The sequence below is a fragment of the Leucoraja erinacea genome, chromosome 28, assembly GCF_028641065.1.
Source record: "Leucoraja erinacea ecotype New England chromosome 28, Leri_hhj_1, whole genome shotgun sequence".
Taxonomy (NCBI): Eukaryota; Metazoa; Chordata; class Chondrichthyes; order Rajiformes; family Rajidae; genus Leucoraja; species Leucoraja erinaceus.
The window spans coordinates 28,098,548-28,122,003 of record NC_073404.1 but is presented as its reverse complement, the minus strand read 5'-3'; the positions used below and the strand labels follow the sequence as shown (position 1 = coordinate 28,122,003).

Here is a 23,456-nt window from a genome sequence, read left to right as displayed (position 1 = left end):
AGGGGGGGAGGGACCTCATTGAAACTTACAGAATAATGAAAGGCTTGGATAGAGTGGATGTGGAGAGGATGTTTCCACTGGTGGGAGAGTCTAGGACCAGAGGTCACGGCCTCAGAATTAAAGGGCGCTCTTTTTTTAGAAATTTGGTGAGGAGGAATTTCTTTAGTCAGAGGGTGGTGAATCTGTGGAACTCATTGCCACAGAAGGCTGTGGAGGCCAAGACAGTGGATATTTTTAAGGCAGAGATAGATAGATTCTTGATTGGAACGGGTGTCGAGGGTTTTGGGGAGAAGCCAGAGTGGACTCGATGGGCCGAATGGCCTATTCCCACTCCTCTAACTTGTGAACTTATTCTGCTGCATGGAATTGGCACATTCGTTTTCAAAACCTGGAGGTGATAGGAATAGCTTCATCATCTGCAGCTAAACGTACCCAGGTTAGTTCATCAGTTCAGAAGATGTCGGAGCAGTTATGCCATTCGGCCAATCGAGTCTCCTCCGCCATTCAATCATGGCTGATCTATCTCAACCCCATTCTCCTGCCTTCGCCCCACACCCTTTAATGCTCCTTACTAATCAGGAATCTGTCATAACTCATTGGTGCAGAATTAGGCCATTCGGCCCATTCGGTACTCCGCCATTCAATCATGGTTGTCGGGTGACACGCAACCTGGAGGAACAGCTGCTCGTAACGTACAACCCAGCGGTATGAACGTTGAATTCTCCAATTTTATGTAACCTCTAATTAACCCTCTACATCACCCCCCCCCCCCACCCCCCCCCCCCCCCCCCCCCTCTTTCCTCTGCTGCCTCACAGCACCAGAGACCCGGGTTCAATCCTGACCACGGGTGCTGTCGGCACGGAGTTTGCACCTTCTCCCCGTGACCTGCGTGGGTTCTCTCTGGGTGCTCCAGTTTTCTCCCACACTCCAAGGACGTGCAGGTTTGTAGGTCAATTTGTCTCGGTAAAAATTGTAAATTGCCCCTAGTGTGTGTAGGATAGTGTTAGTGTGCGGGGATCGCTAGATGGTGCAGACCCGATGGGCCGAAGGGCCTGTTTCCCCGCTGTATATCGATAGTAAAGTCTACAGTAAATCTCCCTCTAATCTTTACTGTCCCTTCCCCAACTCTCCATTCCTCTCTCACACCTTCTGCTTTTATCTCTGGCCTTCGTCCCGACCACCTGCCTATCGAGAACCCTCCCCCCTCCCTCACCTGTCTACCTAATACCTTATAGATGTGTCTATCATCCTCCTGTGCTCCAAGGAATAGAGTCCCAGCCGACACAACCTCTTCCTGTAGCTCACACCCTCGAGCCCTGGCAATATCTTTCCAGTTAACTTAACGCAGTGAACATGTATCGGGGAAAAATGAGAAATCCGCTACTTTGCGAGAATTAAGGTTTCCGTTTGTTTTCCAGATAACAGATGTACAGACAGGAAGTTCCTGCCGACAAAAACAAAGGCTCTGACTGCCCTCTCCAGCTTTCCTGGTGCTGGCAATACATGGGCTCGCCACCTGATAGAACACAGTACGGGATATTACACTGGCAGCTACTATTTTGATGGCACCCTTTACAACAAGGGTACGTGCAACCCCTTGTAGACACAGAGTGCTGGAGTAACTCAGCGGGACAGGCAGCATCTCCGGAGAGAAGGAATGGGTGACGTTTCGGGTCATGACCCTTCTGCAGACTGAGAGTCGGGGGAGAGGGGAAACTAGAGGAATGAAAGGATACAGGACAAATCAGAGCCGGCACCGATGACCCAGGGAAGGTGGAGCCCACAATGGTCCATTGTTGGCTGTGGAAGAGGCTGATAGGAGGCAGCATCTCTGGGGAGAAACATAGAAACATAGACATAGATCTTTGGTTTCGTCCCACATTCCAAAGACGTGCAGGCCCTACATCAGTCTGAAGGAGGGTTTCGGCCCGAAACGTTGCCTATTTCCTTCGCTCCATAGATGCTGCTGCACCCGCTGTGTTTCTCCAGCACTTTTGTCTACCTTCGATCTTCCCGCATCTGCAGTTCCTTCTTAAACATGTGTAGGTTAATTGGTTTGGTATAAATGTAAAAATTGTCCCCAGGAGAGTGTTAGTGTGTGGGGATCGCTGGTCGGCGTGGACATGGTGGGCCGAAGGGCCTGTTTCCACGCTGTATCTATAAACTAAACTAAATTGGCTCCCCTCCTATATTCATATTCCACACAAAGAAAGGCACAAAAAGCTGGAGTAACTCAGCAGGACTGGCTGCATCTCTGGAGAGAATGAATGAGTGATGTTACCCATTCCTCCTCTCCAGAGATGCTGCCTGTCCTGCTGAGTTACTCCATTGCTTTGCGTCCCTCTTCGAATTTAAGCCAGCATCTGCAGTTCTTTCCTACACATTTTGAGTGCTATCCCTTCCCTTACTGAAGATCCACCACCGATTGTACGCCAACTGGTGGTCCAGCTCTCTGTGTCTATCTACGGTGTAAACCAGCGTTTGCAGTTCCTTGTTCAAGAAGGAACTGCAGATGCTGGAAAATCGAAGGTACACAAAAATGCTGGAGAAACTCAGCGGGTGCAGCAGCATCTATGGAGCGAATGAGTCTGAAGAAGGGTTTCGGCCCGAAACGTTGCCTATTTCCTTCGCTCCATAGATGCTGCTGCTGCACCTGCTGAGTTTCTCCAGCATTTTTGTCTACCTTCTGCGGTTCCTTCCTGCACGTCCTGACTGTTCAATGACGTGCAGGTCGACACTGGAAGATATGACACGATACAATACCATATAATAACCATATAACAATTACAGCACGGAAACAGGCCATCTCGGCCCTGCAAGTCCGTGCCGAACAAATTTTTTTTTCCCCTTAGCCCCACCTGCCTGCACTCATACCATAACCCTCCATTCCCTTCTCATCCATATGCCTATCCAATTTATTTTTAAATGATACCAACGAACCTGCCTCCACCACTTCCACTGGAAGCCCATTCCACACCGCTACCACTCTCTGAGTAAAGAAGTTCCCCCTCATGTTACCCCTAAACTTCTGTCCCTTAATTCTGAAGTCATGTCCTCTTGTTTAAATCTTCCCTATTCTCAAAGGGAAAAGCTTGTCCACATCAACTCTGTCTATCCCTCTCATCATTTTAAAGACCTCTATCAAGTCCCCCCTTAACCTTCTGCGCTCCAGAGAATAAAGACCTAACTTATTCAACCTTTCTCTGTAACTTAGTTAATACGATACGATAGAACGTTATTTACGTTTCCCTTTGCCAGGTTTCAAGGGGGAAAAGGACTACTGGAGAAGTGGCCGCACTATCTGTATAAAAACCCACGAGAGTGGGAAGAGGGAGATCGAGACTTTTGATGCCGCCATCTTATTGATCCGAAACCCTTACAAGGCTTTGATGGCGGAGTTCAATAGAAAGCGAGCTGGCCATTTGGGATACGCATCGGAGCGCCACTGGAAAAGCAAAGGTATAGTCCCTCTAACTGAGAAACCTCTAACGGAGGAGATTCTCACATAAACCCTCAGGCAGTATAAAATCCAACACGGTGAACCTTTGAGGCCTGATGCTGTTCATAGAAACGTAGAAAATAGGCGCAAGTGTACGCACCATCGGCCCTTCGAGCCAGCACCGCCATTCAACATGATCATGGCTGATCATCCAACATCAGTACCCCGTTCCTGCTTTCTCCCCATATCCCTTGATTCCCCAAGAGCTAAATCTAACCCTCTCTTGAAAACATCCAGTGGATTGGCCTCCACTGCCTTCTGTGGCAGAGAATTCCACAGATTCACACCTCTCTGGCTTTTCCTCATCTTGGGGATTGATGGGATGTGTTAACGGTAGGATAGTGAAAGGCCTGGATAGAGTGGATGCGGAGGGGAGAATGTTTCCACTGGTGGGAGAGTCTAGGTCCAGAGGGCACAGCCTCAGAATTAAAGGACGTTCCTTTTGGAAGGAGATGAGAAGGAGTTTCTTAAGTCAGAGGGTGGTGAATCTGTGGAATTCATTGCCACGGAAGGCTGTGGAGGCCAAGTCAATGGATATTTTTAAGGCAGAGATAGATAGATTCTTGATTAGTACGGGTGCCAGGGGTTATGGGGAGAAGGCAGGAGAATGGGGTTGAGAGGGAAAGATAGATACATAGTTCAAAGATGATTGAAGGCAGAGTAGACTTGATGGGCCGAATAGCCTAATTCTGCTCCTATCACTAATGAACATGATCGTTTAGAGATACAGAGGAAACAGGCCCTTCACGTCGGGTCCCTCTATCATAAGTGATAGGGGCAAAAGTAGGCCATTTGGTCCATTGTCTACTCTATGCCATTCAATCATGGCTGATCTATCTCTCCCTCTCGACCCCATTCTCCTGCCTTCTCCCCGTAACCCCTGCCTTCTCTCGGGCCACAACTCCCCTCAATGTCGGGTCCCTCTCTGTTCTTGACTCATCTCGATGCAACCCCCCCTCTTTGTTCTAAGTCGCCCCCCCCCTCCCCCCCCCAATGCTGGGTCCATCTCTGAGTGTAATGCAAAGTCTCCCTCTGCAGAATGGCCAGAGTTTGTGGGCACCTATGGGTCGTGGTGGGCCTCGCACACCCTGGACTGGCTGAGCTACTGCAGGAAGGTGCTGGTGGTCCACTATGAGGATCTGCGGAGGGACCTCCTGCCGCAGCTGAAGCGGGTGGTGGCCTTCCTCGACCTGGCCGTGGACGAGGACAGGCTGCTGTGCGTGGAGACGCAGAAGGACGGCAGCTTCAAGCGTTCCGGGCTGCGGCAGAAAGACTTCGACCCCTTCACGCCCGAGATGAAAGGCGCCATCGATGGCTACATCGGGATGGTGGACCGAGCCCTCAAGGGCAAAAACCTCTCTGGACTGCCGGAGGAGTATGTTCCCGGATGAGGGGTTTGGTGCGAGGAGATCACAAACGACACCCCCACCGTTTCGGCCTGGTTGTTCAAGACTGGCACCTGCCCTTCAGGATCAGGAAGAAGGTAAAAATAATGATGGTGCATCACAGGAACTGGCCAATGTGCCCTCGTGCGACGGGGGGGACTTGTGTGGAGAAGTTTTTAAAAGAAATGTGAGACGCAAAATGCTGTGGTAACTCAGCGGGGATAGCGGCCTGTAGGCAAGGGTCTCGACCGGAAACATCGCCCTTCCATCCATCTACAGATGCTGCCTGGCCCGCTGAGTTACTCCAGCACTTGGTGTCTATCTTCAGTGTAAACCCAGCATCTGCGGTTCCTTTCTACACGTCGCAGTTGTGTTAAATGACACAAAATATTCTGACCCAAGCCCTGTTATCATTGCAACTGGATTTATTTAGCATTTATACGTTATAGGAGCAGTATTAGGCCATTCGGCCCATCAAGTCTACTCCGCCATTCAATCATAGCTGATCTATCTCTCCCTCTCAACCCCATTCTCCTGCCTTCTCCCCATAACCCCTGACACCCGCACTAATCAAGAATATGTCAGTCTACACCTTAAAAATATCCATTGACTTGGCCTCCACAGCCTTCTGTGGCAGTGAATTCCACAGATTCACCACCCTCTGACTAAAAGAAATTCCTCCTCATCTCCTTCCTAAAAGTACGCCCTTTAATTCTGAGGCTGTGCCCTCTGGTCCTAGACTCTCCCACTGGTGGAAACATCCTCTCCACATCCACTCGATCCAGGCCTTTCACTATTCGGTAAGTTTCAATGAGGTACCCCTTCATCCTTCTAAACTCAGGAGCAGGCAGATTTGATTTAGTTTAGTTCAGTTGAGTTTATTGTCACGTGTAACGAGGTACAGTGAAAAGCTTTTGATGCGTGCTAACCAGTCAGCGGAAAGATAATACATGATTACAATCAATTGTCAATATTGATTTAATTGATTTAACTCTTTCCTGGATATTTTTCCCCACATGCAGTTAAACTAAATCGAAAAGCATTATTAAGGGCCTGTCCCACTTGGGCGATTTTTTTTCGGCGACTGCCAGCACCTGTCATAGTCGCAGCAGATGGCCTGTTGAAAATCCATCGGCGACCAGAAAAAGGCACGACACTTCGGGCGACTACTCACGTCCATACAGGCGTCACGTGTCCACATGTCGCGGGGTGAAGCCTGTTTGGTCGTGAGTAGTCGCCCAAAGAGTCGTGCCTTTTTCTGATCGCCGCTGGATTTTCAATGTGTTGAAAATGTTCGGCCATCGCTGCGACTATGACGGGTGCCGGCAAGTTGCCGAAAAAATCGCAGTAAGTGGGACAGGCCCTTGAGTCTGTTCACACCTCTGTACCCGACGCTTTTCTAAGGAAGGTAGAAATATTTTCCGACGCCTCGTGTAGACATCCCCACGTGTTGCTTCTGCCAACCACGAGCCTTTGCCAACGTGCGTTTAAATTTATAAAAGGAGGAGAGGGCGGTTTTCAGGGAATGTTTGCGTTTGAAGCTTCCTCGAAAAATGTCTTACTGTGAGGATGTTGAGGCCTGTCAACATGGTCGATGCTCCCTTTGGAAAAGATTTCACTGTGCGAATGCTTACGGATCGCAATTAATTACAATTCAATGCGCAGAACTTCGAAGCCCAGGAATCGCTATCATATGTACCATGCTGGAGTAACTCAGCGGGTGAGGCAGCATCTGTGGAGCAAAGGAATAGGTGACGTTTCGGGCTGAGACCCTTCTTCAGACTTGCATCCCTTTCGGTACCACTTCTTCAATTTCTAAATGGCATCGACAGGCGATGTCTCCGATGCGACCATTTTGCCTTAAGACAAAAAATTTAAATCACCTTTTCAAAAGTTCGACTTTATGGTAGGAAAAAGTGATTTTGGGATCATCGGATAAATCAAGTCCCAGTTCAAGTGAATAATTTGAGACGAGTAGCAACTTATTTTCAAGGGTGGCGCAGTGGTAGAGTTGCTGCCTTACAGCGCCAGAGACCTGGAGTTTGCACGTTCTCCCCGTGACCTGCGTGGGTTTTCTCCGGGATCTCCGGTTTCCTCCAACACTGCAAAGATGTACAAATTTGTAGGTTAATTGGGTTGGTTTCAATTCAAATTGTCCCTAGTGTTTGTAGGACTAGTGTTAATGTGCGGGGATCGCTGGGCGGTGCGGACCTGGTGGGCCGAAGGGCCTGTTTCCTCGCTGTATCTCTAAACTAAACTGAGCTAAAATAAAATAATCCTACACTGTTATTGATCCATTTACTTAAATCTCTGTCAATGGCTACAATCATAATGATCCCTGCATGATAATCCAATTACTCTATGATAGTTGAGTTTAGTTTATTGTCACGTGTACTGAGGTACAGCGAAAATCTTTTTGTTACCTGCTAAACAGTCAGTGGAAAGACAATACATGATTACATTCGAACCATGCACAGTGTACAGATACAGGATGGAGGGAATACTGTTCAATGCAAGGAAAAGGCCAGTAAAATCCAATTACAGAAAATCTGGGGGACTTCAATGAGGTAGATGGTAGCTCAGGACCGCTCTCTAGTTGGTGAAAGATTGATCATTTGCCTGATAACAGCTGGGAAGAAACTGTCCCTGAATCTGGAGGTGTGCGTTTTTACACTTCTGTACCTCTTGTCTGATGGGAGAGTGGAGAAGAGGGAGTGACCGGGGTGAGACTGGTCCTTGATGATGCTGCTGGCCTTGCAGAGGCAGCGTGAGGTGTAGATGGAGTCAATGGGGGGGGAGGTTGGTTTGTGTGACGGTCTGGGCTGCGCCCAAAATTCTTGCGGTCTTGGATGGAGCCATTGTGATGCATCCAGAGACAGACACAACATGCTGGAGTAACTCAGCGGGACAGGGAGTATCTCTGGAGAGAAGGAATGGGTGACGTTTTGGGTTGAGACTCTTCTTCAGTCTACCTTTGGTGTAAACCAGCAACTGCAGTTGCATCCTCCACAGAGTGATGTATCCCACTGAGCTGGGTCAGTTGAGGTAAGCTACAGTGTCTGCATCTTCCTTTAGGAAGTTTTATTTTGCATGTTAGGCTCGACTTCTCTCTTAGTTAAAGATTGTTCTCAGTTCCAGCTATCGCAACGATCCGCCAATTTCAATTAGCCCATGGCTGTATACATGTTCCACTTGGGTCCACAGCACAGGAACAGGCCCTTCAGCCCACAATGTTTGTGCAGGACACGATGCCATGTACATGATCCGTATCCCTCTGCTCCCCTGCACTTTCACGTACCTTAGTGAAAACCTCTTAAACGCCACTATTGTATCTGCCTCCACCGTCACCTCTGGCCATGCTGAAGCTGAGAGGCAGCAGCTCCACCTGCTGCACCACCGTGCATGCGATGCTTTGTCTTGCCTTCCCTCTCGCACACCTTTCCAACCCCCCCCCCCCCCACCACACAACCCACTCAACAATGAGTCTGAGGAATGGTCTCGATCCGAAACCTCACCGATCCATGTTCTCCATTGATGATGCCTGACCCAATGCGTTACTCCAGCACTCTGTCTTTTTTCATGTACGTTTAACGTCAGGAGGTTAGCTGCCACCGCCCACTCCGATAGAGACTTCCAGAAAGGATCATTTTGCTTTACTTTAGAGATGGAAGTGATTGAAGAGGCCCTTCGGCCCACTGAGTCCGTGCTGACCAGATCTCTCTGCACCGTAATAGCATTGATCCTCGTATTTATTTCCGTGACTGAATCTAATCCATGGCCACTATTTGCGAGGTTTTAATTGCAATCGTAAAACATTTTGCACATTTTTTTAAATTTGCTTTTTAGTCCTCTTAATCTTCTATCAAATAAATGTCGCAATGAAGCCGATAAACTTAGTGGATTTTTTAAATAATTGCAAACTGGCTACCATGGTAACTAATGTCTGGATTAGAGAAAATAACATTAAACTCTCTCATTAATCAAAATGGAATGATTTTGTTTATGGTAATATTTTAGTTTTTGGTTTTAGAGACACAGCGTGGAAACGGGCACTTTGGCCCACCGACTCCGCGCCGACCAGCGATCCCCGCGCACTAGTTTAGGGTCAATGTCAATGTACAGAAGCCAATTAACCTACAAACCCGCACGTCTTTGGAGTGTGGGAGGAAACCGGAGCGCCCGGAGAAAAACCACGCAGGTCACGGGGAGAACGTGTAAACTCCGTACAGACAAGCACCTGTAGTCGGGGTTGAACCCGGGTGCCAGAGACCTGGGTTCAATCCTGACCACGGGTGCTGTCTGTACAGAGTTTGTACGTTCCCCCCTCCCCCCCCCCCCCCCCCCGTGAGCTGTGTGGGTTTTTTCTCCGGGAGCTCCGGTTTCCTTCCACACTTCAAAGACGTACAGCTTTGTAGGTTAATTGGCTTCAGAAGAAAGGTAAGTTGTCCCTAGTTTGTGTAGGATAGTGTCAGTGTGTGGGGATCGTTAAAATCGGTTAAAAATTGTAATTGGCCCTCGTGCTAGTGAGCGCGGTGATCGCTGGTTGGTGCGGACTCAGTCGGCCGAAGGCCCTGTTTCTGGGCTGTATCTAAACTAAACTAAAGGAATTAATTTGGACTCCATTCTGCATTGAATCTGATTTCCCCATTCTTGGGTCAATGTCGGCTAATTGGCTTGATGTAAATGTAAATTGCCCCTGGTGTGTATAGGATGGTGTTGGTGTGCAGGGATCGCTGGGCCGAGGGGCTTGTTTCCGCCCCGTATCTCTAAACTTAACGAAAATCCATATCTCGTTTAGTGTTTTTTTCCATCCATATTTACATCCGATAAATGTTTAATTCTTGGAGAGGTTTCATTATTAATCTAGCATATTAACATACACGCCGCCAGATAAACATGACTCGAGGGCAGGGAGCTTTGTTGCATATTAGTGGATTAAAAAACCACTCCATCAAAATGAAGATTATCGGTCTGGTCTCTCAGTCGAAGCCTCATGTGGTTGCTGGACCACTAGAAACAATCTCTTGTAATAAAGTCAGATTTGCCCACCCAAGCACAAGCTTGCATGCCAACGGTACAAACACCTCTCTTAAGATAACAGAGACACAAGGAAACAAGGTGGATGATTAAGTCTGGGATGGGGGTGGAAGAAGCTTCGGACTTTAGACAGAGCACAGAAACTGATTATCCTACACACTAGGGACAATTTACAGAAGCTAATTAACCTGCAATCCTGATTGTCTTTGGTGTGGGATGAAACTAGAACACTGGTGCCCATTTACTAGTGCCCTACCCTAATGCCCATTTACTGGTCTTCTTTCCGTCCATCTTGCTACTCGTTGACCTCGCTGTCATTGTCCGTCCTGGTCAGCGCGAACTCAGTGGGCGGAAGGGCCTCTTCCATCACTGAAAAGCTTCCAGCGACAATCTGTGGGAGCCATCACTTGTCGCATTAATAATGATAATAAACTCAAGGACCAGGCAAGAGACATTACATAAAACACATTGCATATAAAAGCACCATGAAAGCTTAGTGTATTTCTTATAAAAGCATGATAAAGTATGTACAAAAAACACAATCGATGATTTAAAATCCATTTACTAGTGCCCTACCCTACCCTAATGCCCATTTAGTAGTGCCCTACCCTAATGCCCATTTAGTAGTGCCCTACCCTAATGCCCATTTAGTAGTGCCCTACCCTAATGCCCATTTAGTAGTGCCCTACCCTAATGCCCATTCTCTCCTGCCCTGTGTCTTTCTATGCAGACACCCGCTGTGGTTCCAGCCTTACCACCAGAGCTGTCAGAATGACAATTGTTCCCCTACCACCATCTCCTGTTTGTAAACCATAATCTGCAAATTCCTTGTTTCTACGGTGCTGTGTCTGTGTCACAGTTTTTAAGAAGGATCGTTTAAATTATTCCACTTTGTCATTCATTCCGAGACATTTCATCCTTGCCGCTGCACTAGTCACTTGAGGCGATAATTTATACGGCAGGTTTAACACGGTCTACGCCTGAAGAATCAGTCTACCACTCCTAACCGCGCATGCTGCAAAAATAAATGCCTGTAGAAGATGTGAGGTTCAGAGATCTAGAAACCCTCTCTCTTTGGCCAGAATTATTTTTCAACAATGTATATACAAACAGGTTAGTTACTAAGTTAGCCTGCATCGCCCAACACCTAGTTCATAAGTGATAGGAGCAGAATTAGGCCCATCAGGTCTACTCTGCCATTCAATCATGGCTGATCTATCTCTCCCTCCTAACCCCATTCTCCTGCCTTCTCCCCATAACCCCCGACACCCGTACTAATCACAAATCTATCCATCTCTGCCATAAAAAATATCCATTGTGTGATTGTAGATGGAGTAACAAGCAAGAGATGAATTTAAAACTAGACAATTACAGAGAGAGAATAGAAATGATGATTCACCAATAGACTCCCCCCCCACTGCTAATAAACAAAGCTGAATTAATAGAAAATGTGTTGGTCTTGATGCGACAAAGACCATAATGATGTCTGATGAAGGCTCTCAACCCCAAAGGTCACCTCCAGAGATGCTGCCTGACCCGTTGAGTTACTCCAGCTTTTTGTGTCTGTCTTCAGTGTAAACTAGCATCTGCACTTCCTTCCTGCACATTGATGTCCCCATATTGTGTTAAGCTTGTCCTAGACTCTTTCCAACAGTGGAAACATCCTCTCCACACCCACTCGATCCAAGTCATTCACTATTCTGTACGCTTCTCAACGGGTCTCAAGAGTTTTGGGGAGAAGGCAGGAAAATGGGATTAGCTGGCAAAGATCAGCCATGTCTGAATGGCGGAGTGGACTGGATGGGCCACATGGCCTAATTCTACTCCTATAACTTGTCAAAGTGAACATTCCCTCCCTCTCTCTCTCTCTGTCCCTCCCCCATCCTAGTTCTCCGACTAGTTTCACCGTCCTCCTGATTAAATTTTAGTTTTTTGTGCCTCGTTGTCACCTTCCCCTCAGCCGACGATAAAACCATTCTCCATTTTATCGGACATCTTCTGCTTTGATCTCTCGTTTTCACACTTTACACCTTATACCCCTTCCTTACCTCTAGTTTCCCTTTCCCCTGAGGAAGAAGGGTCTCGACCTGAAACGTCACCTATTCCTTCCTCTCCAGTGATGCTGCCTGCCCCGCTGATTTACTCTGACATGTTGTGTCTGTCTTGAGTCCTAGTTAGTCACAGTCAATGGGAGGGGGGGGGAAAGGGGAGGTAGAGGTGAGTCAAAAGGACATGGTCCTCATCTATGATTGATGCCAGATGATCCACAATGGGAACAACAAGATTAGTCTCAGTGGCTCAGCGGTAGAGTTGCTGCCTCACAGCGCCACAGTCCCAGGTTCGATCCTGACCTCGGGTGCTTGTCTGTACGGAGTTTGTACATTCTCCCCCCTCCCCCGTGATCTGCGTGGGTTTTCTCCAGCAGCTCCAAAGACGGGTGTGTTTATAGGTTAATTGGCTTCAGTAAAATTGTAAATTGCCCCAATAGACAATAGGTGCAGGAGTAGGCCATTCGGCCCTTTGACCCAACATGATCATGGCTAATCATCCCCAATTAGTACCCCCCGTTCTTGCCTTCTCCCCATATCCCCTGACACCGCTATCTTTAAGAGCCCTATCTAGCTCACCCTTGAAAGTATCCAGAGAACCGGCCTCCACCGCCTTCTGAGGCAGAGAATTCCACAGACTCACAACTCTCTTGTGTGAAAAGGTGTTTCCTCATCTCCGTTCTAAATGGCTTACTCCTTATTCTTAAACTGTGGCCCCTGGTTCTGGACTCCCCCACCATCGGGAACATGGCCCCTATGTGCGTGTAGGATAGTGCTAGTGTACTGGTCAGCGCAGACTCGGTGGGCCGAAGGGCCTGTTTTCCGCGCTGTATTTCAAAAGCCGAAACTAAAAAAATCACCATCAAGAAGGGAATAATGAAATTGTGTCACTCACTTAAGTTATGATATTAAATTTATACTTCAACGTGAAAGACAGCTCAGCATTGAGGTCTGCGGTGTCACAGCGATTTAGGTACATAGAAAATCAACTGTTTTGATCTGGTATGTCAGAGATATTTTGGATTGTTATTGTCTATTTTTATGTGAAAATGGGTAGAAAAATGGCAATTGCTTGCAAAGAAATAAAGAAATGTGAAATGGTTCTAACATTGGGATTTTAATAAACGTTATTGTGCTGGAGGTTACAGTTTCTGGGAGATGATGAACATTGCATTTATCCTTTTGTATCAACAGAATTTATTTTTGTACAAAGCACTTTTGTATAGCGGCTTTTAATCATGTATGAAAATGTAGGAATAAACATTTTGCAAAAACCATCTGACGTCTTTTGTTGCTTGTGAGTTGGTTCCAGGTGATCCAGAAACTCTTTTGTCTCCTTTCCCTCTCTAGCTTTTGTCTACCCATTTGCCGATCAACCCCCCTCACCTGTATCCACCTCCCACATTTAGTGTGTCGGAAGGAATTGCAGCTTCTGGTTTAATAAACAATAGGTGCAGGAGTAGGCCATTCGGCCCTTCGAGCCAGCACCGCCATTCAATGTGATCATGGCTGATCATCCACAATCAGTACCCCGTTCCTGCCTTCTCCCCATATCCCTTGACTCTGCTATCTTTAAAAGCCCTCTCTAACTCTCTTGACAGCATCCTGCATTTCGTTGTCTCTGTACTGTACACTGACAATGACAATTAAAATTGAATCTGAATCTGAATCTGAATCTGGAGAACCGGCCTGAGACAGAGAATTCCACAGACTCACAACTCTCTGTGTGAAAAGGTGTTTCCTCGTCTCCGTTCTTAATGACTTGCCCCTTATTCTTAAACTGTGGCCCCTGGCTCCGGACTCCCCCAACATCGGGAACAAGACACCTTACCAAGCCACCTCAAAATTATTGCCACGGAGACAGGACCTTAAGCTTGAAAACAAGCCCTTTGTTCTTTTGTTCTTTGTACCTTTTCATACCTCTACTTTCCCTCTCCCCTAATTCTCAGTCTCATACGAAAGGTCTCGACCCGAAACATCACCTATTCCTTTTCTCCTGAGATGCTGCCTGTCGCGCTGAGTTACAGCAGCATTTGTGTCTATTTCTGACCTACTGGTATGCGTGCCGTGCCGGCCAATGATCGCCCAACTAATCGTAAAATAACTGTAAGTGCACGGGAATGTAGAGGCTCGCGCCCCCATGAGTCTTGGGCAGATGGGGCTCGTCAGCCTGGGAAGGCAGTCCATCTAGGAGAGGGAAAACTCTGATTTAAAACCTCCACTGCCTTGTGGCCATATCCAGTCATGGAAAAGGCCCCAGGAGTAAAACTCAAGAAAATCTGGAGTCAGAGCCCCTAAGGCAGTTCGTCGTTGTCTACAACCTTGCTCTGGCAGCTCCTGCGATGCTGCTGGTGCCAAACTGTAACGGCCCTGCTGTTCCTTTGGATCGATCAGCGACGTGGAGAGGGGAGGACGTGCTGCATGGGCAACAGCCTGTCCTCCATATGACATCGATCGCCCAGGCTTGCATCCGACCTGGATGCATCACCCATGGTCACTCATGACCGAGAGGGGCCTACTATACAACCACTACTAAAATAACCCTAAGCCCATTTTATTTTCTTTATATTCGCACCAGTTCCCCACCAGGTTTCACCACTTGTTAACACGAGAAAAATATTTTCCAAAGACAATGCACACCGACTCCACACTCTAACGAGCATCGCCTAAGATTCCATTAGGTTCTACATGATCATATTGAATGGTGGTGCAGACTCGAAGGGCCGAATGGCTTCATCCTGCACCTATTTACTATGTTTCTATGTTTTACAACAAAGGGAAGTTTAAGTCCGAAGAAGGGCCCCGATCCAATAAGTCACCCATCCTTTTTCTCCAGAGACGCTGCCTGTCCCGCTGAGTTACTCCAGCACTTTGTGTCTACCTTCGGTGCAAATCAGCACCTGCAGTTCCATTCTACAACAAGGGAAGTCTTTCTTCCTGAAAGCAAAAATGTACATGAATATTGACCATTTGAGCGAGGAATCAAAGGACATCGAGTAACATCGCATCGAAGAGGTAGGTGTGTGCGTGGAAAAATATTCTTCGTATCCACAGGAAGAAAATCACAGGAAGAATAATCCAACGCGTATTATTAATGTTGTGTTTTTTAAACTTGAATTTTTCAATGTTAAACATTTTCCAGAGATACAGCACGGAAACAGGCCCTTCGGCCCACCGAGCCCGCACAGACCCGCGATCCCCTGCACATTAACACAACATTAAACACACTAGGGACAATTTTTTAAAACATTTATATCAAGCCAATTAACCTACAAACCTGTACCTCTTTAAACCACCAAAGATCTCAGAGAAAACCCACGCAGGTCACGGGGAGAATGTACAAACTCTGTACAGACAGCACCCGTAGTCAGGATCGAACCCGGGTCTCTGGCACTGTAAGGCAGTTAATTTACAGCTGCGCCCCCATGCTCCCCAACCTTATAAAGATTGTTTGGCTATGGTTTTTATAGCCAACTGGGCTAGAGTCATAGAGACACAGCGTGAAGACACCCAGGCCCTTCGACCCATCTTGTTTACGCCAACCAACATATCCCCCCGCCTAAACTAGTCCCACCTGTCTGAAATAAACATCATGAATAAGGTACAGCAATATTCCGTTAAAGTGGGGGGAAATTAAGCTATAAATCTCCCTGTCATTGTAAATATTAATTTAAATTGTTTGAATTTACTTTTGTTTAGCTTAGAAATACAGTGTGGAAACAGTCCCTTCGGCCCTCCGAGTCCACGCCGACCAGCGATCACCCCTATCCTACACAATAGGGCCAGTTTTCACGGAGGCCAATTTACCTACAAACCTGCACGTCTTTGGAGCGTGGGTGGAATCCGGTGCACCTGGAGAAAAGCCCACACAGGTCACGGGGAGAACATACAAACTCCGTACAGACAGCACCAGCGGTCAGGGTCAAACCAGGGTCTCTGGAGCTGTCTCTACCACCGCGCCACCGTGCAGATGTTCAGAATAGTAGCTTAAGTAGCTATACAGTAACAAAATCTTTTCACTGTATCTCGGTACATGTGACAATAAACTAAACTAAGTTTGTCTTAAAGGACTTCTTCTTGAATATGGCGTGCACAGCCTAAAGTTGTAGGACAACTTGTTCTATTTGATCTTATTTGATTGTGCACGCCAGGTTGATTGCATTCGTCGAAACAGGGCATAGAAACATAGAAACATAGAAATTAGGTGCAGGAGTAGGCCATTCGGCCCTTCGAGCCTGCACCGCCATTCAATATGATCATGGCTGATCATCCAACTCAGTATCCCGTACCTGCCTTCTCTCCATACCCCATGATCCCCTTAGCCACAAGGGCCACATCTAACTCCCTCTTAAATATAGCCAATGAACTGGCCTCAACTACCCTCTGTGGCAGAGAGTTCCAGAGATTCACCACTCTCTGTGTGAAAAAAGTTCTTCTCATCTCGGTTTTAAAGGATTTCCCCCTTATCCTTAAGCTGTGACCCCTTGTCCTGGACTTCCCCAACATCGGAGCAATCTTCCTGCATCTAGCCTGTCCAAACCCATAAGAATTTTGTAAGTTTGCATGTTGGCCTTTATAACAAGAGGAATCGATTATAGGGAGCAAAGAGGTCCTTCTGCAGTTGTACAGGGCCCTAGTGAGACCACACCTGGAGTATTGTTTGCAGTTTTGGTCCCCTAATTTGAGGAAGGACATTCTTGCTATTGAGGGAGTGCAGCGTAGGTTTACAAGCTTAATTCCCGGGATGGCGGGACTGTCATATGCTGAGAGAATGGAGCGGCTGGGGTTGTACACTCTGGAGTTTAGAAGGATGAGAGGGGATCTTATTGAAACATAGAAGATTGTTAAGGGTTAGACACGCTAGAGGCAGGAAACATGGTCCCGATGTTGGGGGAGTCCAGAACTAGGGGCCACAGTTTAAGAATAAGGGGTAAGCCATTTAGAACGGAGACGAGGAAACACTTTTTCTCACAGAGAGTTGTGATTCTGTGGAATTCTCTGCCTCAGAGGGCGGTGGAGGCAGGTTCTCTGGATACTTTCAAGAGAGAGTTAGATAGGGGTCTTAAAGAGAGCCATACAGCATGGAAACTGTCCCTTCGGCCCAATTTGCCCAGGCTGACCATTTTAAACCCAACACGCTCAACTCTTTGATGAAGGATCATCAGCCTAAAAGATTCATTTAATTTCTCTCTCTCTGCCTGACCCACAAAGGTATTTCCAGCATTTATTTTATTTTTTCATTTTAGACTGCCATTTGCAGATTTTTTTGCATATTCTCAACACTCTCTCCGGCTTGCGGCATGAACATTGACTTCTCTAGCTTCAAGTAACCATTGTTTCTCTCTCCATCCCCTCCCCCATCCCAGTTCTCCGACTAGTTTCACCGTTCTACATTTCCTAGATCAGTGTCTGCTTTGATCTGTCTTTTTCACACCTTACATGCTCTTTGCATATCTCCAGTTTCCCATCTCCCCCGACTAACTGTGAGGAGGTTGCTATGTGGATGCAGGGTGACTTGGACAGGTTGGGGGAGTGGGCAGATGCAGTTTAATGTGGATAAATGTGAGGTTATCCATCATGGTAGCAAAAATAGGAAGGCAGATTACTATCTAAATGGTGTCGTTGGGAAAAGGGGAAGTACAACGGGATCTGGGGGTCCTTGTTCATCAGTCAATTAAAGTAAGTATGCAGGTACAGCAGGCAGTGAAGAAAGCGAATGGCATGTTGGCCTTTATAACAAGAGGAGGAGTATAGGAGCAAAGAGATCCTTCTGCAGTTGTACAGAGCCCCAGTGAGACCACACCTGGAATATTGTGTGCAGTTTTGGTCCCCTAATTTGAATAAGGATATTCCTGCTATTGAGGGAGTGCAGCGTAGGTTTACAAGGGTTAATTCCCGGGATGGCGGGACTGTCATATGCTGAGAGAATGGAGCGGTTGGGCTTGTATATTCTGGAATTTAGAAGGATGAGAGGAAATATTATTGAAACATATAAGATTGTTAAGGGTTTGGACACGCTAGAGGCAGGAAACATGTTCCCGATGTTGGGGAAGTCCAGAACAAGGGGCCACAGTTTAAGAATAAGGGGTAAGGCATTTATAATGGAGATGAGGAAACACTTTTTCTCACAAAGAGTTGTGAATGTGGAAATCTATGCCTCAGAGTGCAGTGGAGGCGGGTTCTCTGGATACTTTCAAGAAAGAGCTGAATAGGGCTCTTAAAGATAGCGGAGTCAGGGGATATGGGGAGAAGGCAGGAACGGGGCACTGATTGGGGATGATCAGCCATGATCACATTGAATGGCGGTGCTGGCTCGAAGGGCCGAATGGCCTCTACTCCTGCACCTATTGTCTATTGTCACTTCTGGTCACATGATCGCGTTGTATTAGATGCGTTTTCGACTTGCGATATTTCCGATTTCCGGTGGGTTTGTCGCGAGGTAACCCCATCGTAGGTCGAGGAGCGGCTGTAACTGGCAGATGATCACGTGAGGTACACTTCCGCAATACAACTTTGACCTTGACATCAGCGTAATTCTACCACGAGGAAGAACACATCAAAGCCATCTTACGGTATTTCCTAGGAATCAAATCTGTTGAATTAATAGCACCAATTTCATTTGCTGCATTGATATGGAAACTTTGCTGCTATTACTTTGTGTGATTTCAAGGCTGGGACAAAATCAATTTGGTAGAGATTTTATATTCTTGCCTAGTGATGCATTTCATAACAATTTATTATATTCATTGCTTCAGTTTAAAAGAATGTGTCTTTCTATTTTTCCCACTCAATACTTCAGTCATGAGAAGAGAGACCATTCTCAAATCTAATTTTATTTTCAGTTGTTCTCTGGCACTCAAGTGTTGCAATAATCTGTTTGTGTGCTGGGGGCCTGTTGCCTGGATTAGAATAAAGTAATGCACCTTGTATGTATGAGATGATTGCAGATTCAATAAGTTTAGTTTAGAGATACAGCCTGGAAACAGGCCCTTCGGCCCACTGTGTCCGTGCCGACCAGCGATCCCCGCACACTAACACCACCCTACACACACTGGGGACAATTGTACATTTATACCAAAGCCAATTAACCTACAAATCTGCACGTCTTTGGAGTGTGGGAGGAAACTGAAGATCACAGAGGGCGGTGGAGGCCAGGTCTCTGGATACTTTCAAGAGAGAGCTAGATAGGGCTCTTAAAGATAACGGAGTCAGGGGATATGGGGAGAAGGCAGGAACGGGGTACTGATTGGGGATGATCAGCCATGATCACATTGAATGGCGGTGCTGGCTCGATGGGCCGAATGGCCTACTCCTGCACCTAATGTCTATTGTTTATAGTCTACAGGCCCAGTGCTGTCAAACCCTCACCACATGTTAACCCACTCATTACTGATTGAATGAAGTTCGGGGGCGCTCGTAGGTTCACTCTGATGAATAGACAGTTCAAACGTTTCTTTGGCATCCATTTACTTTCTCTTGTAAGTGCCTGAAAGCAATCATCTCTGCCTTCTGCCATCATTAAACCATGAAGAGAAGCTGAGAAAGCAAATCTATGTTCAATGGAAACAAAGAAGATTAGAGGGGATAGCTGTTTCCAACATTTCAAATTATGAAAAGAACTAATCAATTGGACATTCATGCAAAAACAATTATAGAAGCCCCACCGGGCATGATTACAGAAGTCACGAGCTGAGTTTTGTATTAAGAATAACCATGGCAGCGTTTAGTTTAAGGTAGACACAAAATGCTGGAGTAACTCAGCGGGACAGGCGGCATCTCTGGGGAGAAGGAATGGGTGACATTTCGGGTCGAGGCCCTTCTTCAGACTGATGTCAGGGGGAATATGTGGGACAGCGATAGAATGTAGACAGAGACAGTAAGACTGGTGGGAGAACTGGGAAGGGAGAGGGGATGGAGAGAGAGGGAAAGCAAGGGCTATCTGAAGTTAGAGAAGTCAATGTGAATTCATACCGCTGGGGTGTAAGCTACAATGTAAAATTTAATCAGGAGAGTCAAACTAGTCGGAGAACTAGGAAGGGGGAGGGATGGGGAGAGAGGGAAAGCAAGGGTTACTTGACGTTGGAAAAATCAATGTTCATACCGCTGGGGTGTAAGCTGCCCAAGGGAAATATGAGATGCTGCTCCTCCAATTTGCGGTGGGACTCACTCTGGCCATGGAGGAGGCCCAGGACAGAAAAGGTCAGATTGGGAATGGGAGGGGGAGTTGAAGTGCTGAGCCACCGGGAGATCAGGTAGGTTAAGGCGGACTGAGCGGAGGTGTTCAGCGAAACGATCGCCGAGCCTGCGCTTGGTCTCGCCGACGTAGAGAAGTTGACACCTGGAACAGCGGATACAGTAGATGAGGTTGGAGGAGGTGCAAGTGAACCTCTGCCTCACCTGGAAAGACTGTTTGGGTCCTTGGACAGAGTCGAGGGGGGAGGTAAAGGGACAGGTGTTGGTTTTCCTACGGTTGCAGGTAAAAGTACCCGGGGAGGGGGTGGTTTGGGTGGGAAGGGACGAGTTGACCAGGGAGTTTCGGAGGGAACGGTCTCTGCGGAAAGCAGAAAGGGGTGGAGATGGGAAGATGTGGCCAGTGTTGGGATCCTGTTGGAGGTGGCGAAAATGTTGGAGGATTATGTGCTGTATGTGACGGCTGATGGGGTGGAAGGTGAGGACATGGGGACTCTGTTCTTGTTACGAATAGGGGGAGCGGAATTTTGGGATATCGAGGAGACCTCATCTATATTGGAAGAGGGGATTTCCCGATCCCTCAGTTCAGTTTAGTTTAAAGATACAGCGCGGAAACAGGCCCTTCGGCCCACCGAGTCCGCGCCGACCAGCGATCCCCGCACACTTACACCATCCTACACACACTAGGGACAATGTAGAATTATACCGAAGCCAATTAGTCTTCAAACTGGCACGTCTTTGGAGTGTGGGGGGAAACCGGAGCACCCGGAGAAAACCCACGTGGGTCACGGGGAGAATGTACAAACGCCATTCAGACAGCGCCCATAGTCAGGATCGAACCTGGGTCTGTAGCGTGCAAGGCAGCAACTCCGTGCCACAATTTCCCATGTGTCACTGGATCACAGCATGGAAACTTGCCCAGGCTGATCAACACGCCCTGCCTACACTAGTCCCACCCGCCTGCGTTTGGCCCATATCCCTCTAGTTTAGTTTATTGTCATGTGTACCGAGGTACAGTGAAAAGCTTTTGCTTTTGTTACATGCTAACCAGTCAGTGGAAAGACAATACATGATTACAATCGGGCCATTCGCAGTGTACAGGCACACGATAAGGGAATAACGTTTAGTGCAAGGTAAAGTCCGATCAAGGATAGTCCAATAATAGTTCAGGACCGCTCTCTGGTTGTGGTGGGATGGTTCTGTTGCCTGATAACAGCTGGGAAGAAACTGTCCCTGAATCTGGAGATCCCACCTTTACAAACGAACGTGTTTTAGCGAGACATAGAAACACAGATTAATAAACTGGCAATTCAAATCGTTGACTATTTTTCTTTTTCACTATTGATGTAAAGCTTATGCAGGTAAAAATGCCAAACCCTATATTTAAATAAATAATTGTTTTATTGCACTGAAGTGCCAAAGTGGGTCTGCAGCTTATCCATCAATGTGACTTTTAATCCAATTTCATTGTAATTTCTCTTTCACACTGTGATCGGTGCGATAAGATTTGCTGAACTGGGCAATACTTCACTGCTTGTGTATTGATTTACATGAACCGAATGATTATAAACTAAGGGAAGAAAGTTCTACGAGATGAATTGCTGGACTGGTTCAACCTCTGGGTACATTCAGACATCTGTTCCATATGTCTACGCTTGTCAGGGTAGTAAGATGTATGTACTCATTACCCAAACAGAGACACCAAATGCTGGTACAATTCAGCGGGTCAGGCAGCATCCCTGGGGGTAAAGGACAGGTGACGTTTCGGGTCGGGTCGGGTTGGAGTAGGGTCATAGAGTCATACAGCGTGGAAACAGGCCCTTCGGCCCAACTTGCCCATACCGGCCAACATGTCAGACACTTTTCCCACCTGCCTGCGTTTGGTCCATATCCCTCTAAACCTGTACCTGTCTAATTGTTTCTTAAACATTGGGATAGTCCCTGCCTCAACTACCTCCTCTGGCAGCTTGTTCCATGCACCCACCTCCATTTGGGTGAAAAAGTTACCCCTCGGATTCCCATTAAATCTTTTCCCCTTCGCCTTGAACTTATGTCTTCTGGTCCTCGATTTCCCTACTCTGGGTAAAAGACTGTGCATCTACCCGATCTATTCCTCTCATGACTTTGTACAGCTCTGTCACATCACCCCTCATCCTCCTGCGCTCCAAGGAATGGAGTCCCGGCCTACTCAACCTCTCCCTATAGCTCAGGCCCTTGAGTCCTGGCGACATCCTCGTAAAAATCTGCTCCGCGCCCTTTCCAGCTCGATATGCAGGTTCGACTGTGATCTTGGGTGTTGTCTGTGTGGAGTTTGCCAGTTCTCCCCATCAACCATGTAGGTTGTCCTCCCCTCATCCGCCCTGTGTAAGGTGTGGATGAGAAAGCAGGATGACATAGACCTAGTGAGAAGGGGGTGATTGATGGTGGCTATGGACTTGGGCAGGAGGGAGGGTTAGTTTAGTACAACATGGTCATGCAGATCGGAAACAAATCCCTAATGCCCTTGCAGCTTGCCTGTGCTGATCTAAGCTAGTCCCCTTTGCCCTGTGAGAGAAAGAACTGCAGATGCTGGATAAAATCGAAGGTAGACACAAAACGCTGGAGTAACTCAGCGGGTGAGGCAGCATCTATGGAGGGAAGGAATGGGTGATGTTTCGGGTGGAGACCCTTCTTCAGACTGAAGTAGGATGTCAATAGACAATAGGTGCAGGAGTAGGCCATTCGGCCCCTCGAGCCAGCACCACCATTCAATATGGTCATGGCTGATCATCCACAATCCTGCCTTCTCCTATATCCCTTGACTGCGCTATCTTTAAGAGCCCCTATGCAGCTCTCTCTTGAAAGCATCCAGAGAACCGGCCTCCACCGCCCTCTGAGGCAGAGAATTCCACAGACTCACAACTCCGTGTGAAAAAGTGTTTCCTCGTCTCCGTTCTAAATGGCCTACCCCTTATTCTTAAACTGTGGCCCCTGGTTCTTGACTCCCCCAACATCGGGAACATGTTTTTGACCTGAAACGACACCCATTCCTTCTCTCCATAGATGCAGCCTCATCCATTGCCCTGTGTTTGACCCATATCCCTCTAAACCTATCCTACCCATGTATATTTTTACTGGCTTTGCCTTATCACGTATCTGTACACTGCGAATGGCTCGATTGTAATCACGTTTTGTCTTTCCGCTGGCTGGTTTGCACGCAACACCGTGGGCGGCCACGGTGGCGCAGCGGTAGAGTCGCTGCCTTACAGCGCAGGCAGCGCCGGAGACCCGAGTTCGATCCCGACTACGGGCGCTGT

General features: G+C 47.4%; 1 protein-coding gene across 1 annotated transcript in view; it reads left to right on the top strand.

The window, feature by feature from the left end:
• The window catches only part of LOC129710843 (WSC domain-containing protein 1-like), a 59,935-nt gene extending 53,995 nt beyond the window's left edge, over window positions 1-5,940 (top strand). The window contains exons 7-9 of the mRNA XM_055658120.1: window positions 1,420-1,584; window positions 3,260-3,460; window positions 4,539-5,940. Coding sequence (XP_055514095.1) covers window positions 1,420-1,584; window positions 3,260-3,460; window positions 4,539-4,891 — 719 coding nt within the window. The 3' untranslated portion in view covers window positions 4,892-5,940. The remainder of the gene's footprint in view (window positions 1-1,419; window positions 1,585-3,259; window positions 3,461-4,538) is intronic.
• Window positions 5,941-23,456: the final 17,516 nt, after the last annotated feature.